Source organism: Varroa destructor, unplaced genomic scaffold (genome assembly GCF_002443255.2).
Source record: "Varroa destructor unplaced genomic scaffold, Vdes_3.0 BEIS01000004.1, whole genome shotgun sequence".
NCBI classification, from domain to species: domain Eukaryota; kingdom Metazoa; phylum Arthropoda; class Arachnida; order Mesostigmata; family Varroidae; genus Varroa; species Varroa destructor.
The window spans coordinates 48,256,786-48,261,132 of record NW_019211457.1 but is presented as its reverse complement, the minus strand read 5'-3'; the positions used below and the strand labels follow the sequence as shown (position 1 = coordinate 48,261,132).

Below are 4,347 nucleotides of genomic sequence, written 5' to 3'. Positions count from 1 at the left end.
ACGTATAAGCTTGTAGACTGAGAGTAGGTCTGTGAGCACATGCGCCTATAAATATTTTTGTAGTGCTCTTACTGGGGTAGTATCGCGTGACGTATACCACACTGCTGACTTCACGCGAAAAGAGGCTACTTTCTACCATCGATATTGTTCGCTGAATGAGAAATATAGTTTGCAAACACAAGCAAGACCACGAGAGGTATGCATATTTATTTAATAATAATAGAGCCAACAATTTTTGTTTTGCTATAGACCATTTTTGATGTAACAAAGACATTATTGATTGCTTTCTGCCTCTAATTCGGCTATACTGATATGGTTCTAAATTTCTCAAAATCAACTACTTCTCCTAATTACCCTGATTGCATCCGGGTATTTCTTCACTATGTATACGTTTATATTAGATACTTGTCAAACAATTGGATCCAAGTTTAGCATATAACATGTTTAAATCATTATTAATACCTTATGCCTTGGGGGCAATACTGTGCAATTGATTCGCCAATAAGTCGACCGAATGCTGCGCCCATCTTGAACACAGGGATGAAAAGTCCTGAATAGAAATGGCATTTATTTATATTTAGTAAGTAAATCAACTAAAGAAATATTAATTATACTAAATATCATTAATATTTCTTTAGTTTACATATGAACTGGATCTCTGTATTCGTTAACTGATTCCGAGCGATTACACTTTATCTTATATAGGTGGCTTATATAGCTACATATATAATCTACGTAAACTCGATTTTGAAACTTAAAAAATTGTATTGGTCTTAAAGGAGAACGGTAATGCGAGGCTTATTCTTGCAAGAAAAGAAAGACAATTTTTCATAATATATATATAGTTTACGTGTGATGATTATTAAGTTGGACGGCAACAGGGAATTAAGTATTAATTTAGTAGATGCTCGTTTTCATTTTTATTAATGTTTATTATAACATTCAATAAGCACGCATTTCAATAGTTGTGTTAGGCTTTTCCCATCCAAAAAGCCCGAGCCTTTTTAAATACTACCTAAAATTACTTAACCATACCGCGAAGATTCATCAACTCGTTACCAACCAATAATCTAAATTCTGGTTCTGATCCACTGATAGTTTCAACATAAAGACAACGTATTACCACTATTATGCGAAAAAGATTTTAGCTAAGCGGACCTGATTCCACTTATAGTGCCAAGAAGGTCTTTATATATGAACTAAAACACAACAAGGGTAATTAGACTCACACAGTAATGTATGTGGGTAAAAAATGTTTTGAGTTCTCTCGTATAATGTACATGCTAAGTTCAAAGTTGACACTTGAAACGCTTATATAAATTGAGATAATATAGTTGTTGTTATTACTTGCAAGTTACTATTGTTAAAGAGTTACGCAAACCGTGGCGTTGTATATGCATCATGACTAACTGTGTTAACTGTAAGGCTACAATTTAGCAGATGAACAACAGCACTTGCTAATTTGTAGTTGTAAATAGCCTTTACCTTGTATCTAAACATACCGAGGGGGACGGGTATTGTAGCCGCCAAAGCAGTCATCCACAGGTTCATTAAAACAAACATGATGAGTGTTAGATGGAATGAGTCGAGTGGATTTTCCTGGAAATTTATATTTCATTTTATTCAGTTACTGGTCTGAACTTCGGTTCGTCTGAACTTCATAAAGTCGGGTTTTCCGGAAACGTAAAGGTTCCTGATAAATGCATGTTCTTTTAGCTTGGCAAATTCATAAGAAGTGATAGGTTGTAAAAACAGAAATGACGTCTACATTCGCAGCTAAAAATCAATTAAGTTTATTGTACTAGAAGTGTAGCTTAATCTATTTGTATAATAAGTATTCTAGTATTCTGCTATTTAGAACTCACGTAGGTTTAAGCTGTCATATGTTACTTCACAAAGGCAGTACTAGATACTTCTACATTTCAACATAAATAAACGTAAATGTTTTTTTACTGTCTTTTACAATCTGAACAGGACTGGATTCTACATAACATTTTAATCTTTGGTACCTGCCATCGTTGAACGACAATCATTTCATCGACGCCAAGGTCCGTTGATCCCCATGTGAAATTAGAAAACAAGTCGTGGATTGCTTCATGAGTTGTTAGCTGGAAATTACAATAAGCAAAGGGGTACGTATATATGCAGTACAAGTTAGTTCAGCTTGGTAAAATTCGTGTTCTTTTGTCAGAGAAAATACAAAGATTAGTAGATACACATTTTAAACAAAAATATACTTATAGGCAATTATGAGAAACATTATATTTTAAATTAAATGTTAGGTTTCTTACCGAGGTCATACGGGGACATTTAGAGGTCTGGTATCTATCATATTTTTCTCCGCATCTGATACACGTACACATTTCGTCTGGTTTATGAAAAGCTTTGGGTGGCATACAGAGCGAAGTTCTACCGCGCCGTAGAACTTCTCAATCATTCTTTACTTTTCCTAGAGGAGTGGCATTATAAATTTTGGAATTTTTTGTAAGAAACTCCCTCCCCCATCAGAAACCCTTGAACGATGTCCATATGGCATAAATCATGGTATGTGAAGCACGCTTACGGCTTTTATCACTGATCACTAACCCACATTTTTGTTCAGTTAAAATTGAATAGCAAAATAAATTAACATTTGTATACAACTGACAAAGCCTGTACTTAAGTATATTGGGTACTGCCATCACGGTCTAAGTCGAAAAATCATTGATGAAAATATTTAGAAGACTGAGAGATTGAAATAATAAGGAAAGCTCAGACCAAAAAGCGAACTCAATAATAGTAAAAGGATAAAGAAAATAGGATATGACCAAATGAGAGGGATTAACAATAATATATAAAACTAGAGCCGGTTATGCGTTAACCATATTATTTAGCTTCAATTCGCTTCTTTTACTTTTTGCGTTGTGATGTTTTTATTCATTTTTATTTGTATCAAGCGTATGGCACAAACATCTCTTAAGGAGGCTAGTGGATGTTTGCACTACAAAAAAACGCATTTATCATTAACATGGAGATTTCTCTCTTAATAATAATAATAATAAAATAATTTTTAATTTTACCCCTTCGTTCTGTTTCCAGCATTTAAAATTTTGCCTGCTTTCGTTTCCACGCTTTGCAAAAAATTGGCTAATAATGCCCCTACAAAGGGATGTTAAACAATGGTAGGAATGGAAGGCATCGAGGAGGGCAATCGGCATCTTACTATAAAATATGAGATACAAATTTCTGTCAACAGCCAATTGTACCGTTACATAGCTACCCTGCTTCGGCAATGCTAGATATGGAAGCGACTTTATCTTTTTACTTTTTAGGGTTTAAAATATTCAGTTCTATGCATATGCTACACTTCCACAATGAGCGTTTATCAACTAAAAAATAAAATGTGCCTCATGAATTAGTAATAACTATTACTTAACTGCTAACAATCTATTTGCAAGTGCCTACAAAAAACATGTTTTCCTCCGTCGACTCAGTACATCACAAAGCATGTCTTTCAAAACCTGGTCTTTCGTATATTTCCTTTAATATCAGAGTAATAAAGAAAAATAATCCGCATTTAAAGTGATAACTCAAAAACTTACCTCCGAAGCCATGTACTTTCCCAGGAACGGTGGGAACGTAACTGTGGAAATGAGTGTCGTGATAATCAGCGGGTAGAGAAAACGATTGCGTTGAAGGAACGCTGACATGCGCTTATGTTTTCGGTTGAAAAGGACGATTCTTTTATGAAGGTACACAAAGGCAGCACCCAGCACCCCACACGCGGCTCCCATGGCAGCATACACAAGCAGCTCAGCTAGGTCGAATGGAAAATCCATTCGAAAATTTGTTCGGAATACCGCCGTAATTGTGTCTGAAATCAATAGTTGTGTCAATTAACTTTTGTATATGTTTCTGGAAGTGTATTTACTAGTTGAGTCACATTCGCAGTAGCAACTGTATAAAAGACACTGCTGACAGTTGCTTTGGTTTTTAAAACCCGATTCAATGTCTAGTTCAAAAGTTTCTTCAATAGACACAGAAAAGTGCTCAATTAGAAGGAATATTAGGCCTTCTCTGTCAATGGCTACCGATATACAAATCGGTCTTAAAAACTGATTTATGTTCGCTACAATTTCCAGAAGGCCAAAGTGAATTTAGAGGTGATTCAGGGCTCAAGCATAGGGTGGTTAAAAGTGCCTCATCTGAAATCCCATTACGCGGCTTGATAAGGGATATATGCCGTATCGTTGATTCGAAGCAGTGATATCTAGCTTTCTGAAAATTCAAGTTTACGCTAATTTAGGTTTATATAAAAAGCGTTTAAAACATATAAATAAAGGCTTTGAAGATTCAGGCTTATATATA

General features: G+C 35.0%; 1 protein-coding gene and 1 long non-coding RNA gene across 10 annotated transcripts in view; one reads left to right on the top strand and one right to left on the bottom strand.

Annotated features, from left to right (window-relative positions):
• The window catches only part of ClC-a (chloride channel protein 2), a 67,160-nt gene that overhangs the window by 8,882 nt on the left and 53,931 nt on the right, over nt 1–4,347 (bottom strand). For all 9 annotated transcript variants that reach the window (XM_086986207.1, XM_086986206.1, XM_022805836.2 and 6 more), the window contains 4 exons: nt 3,582–3,853; nt 2,010–2,108; nt 1,503–1,599; nt 463–550 (listed from right to left, as the gene is read on the bottom strand). In XM_086986207.1, coding sequence (XP_086842333.1) covers nt 463–550; nt 1,503–1,599; nt 2,010–2,108; nt 3,582–3,853 — 556 coding nt within the window. The remainder of the gene's footprint in view (nt 1–462; nt 551–1,502; nt 1,600–2,009; nt 2,109–3,581; nt 3,854–4,347) is intronic.
• The window catches only part of LOC147756303 (uncharacterized), a 15,198-nt gene that overhangs the window by 6,651 nt on the left and 4,200 nt on the right, over nt 1–4,347 (top strand). The window contains exon 3 of the long non-coding RNA XR_015325824.1: nt 1,975–2,132. This is a non-coding gene — a long non-coding RNA (uncharacterized LOC147756303). The remainder of the gene's footprint in view (nt 1–1,974; nt 2,133–4,347) is intronic.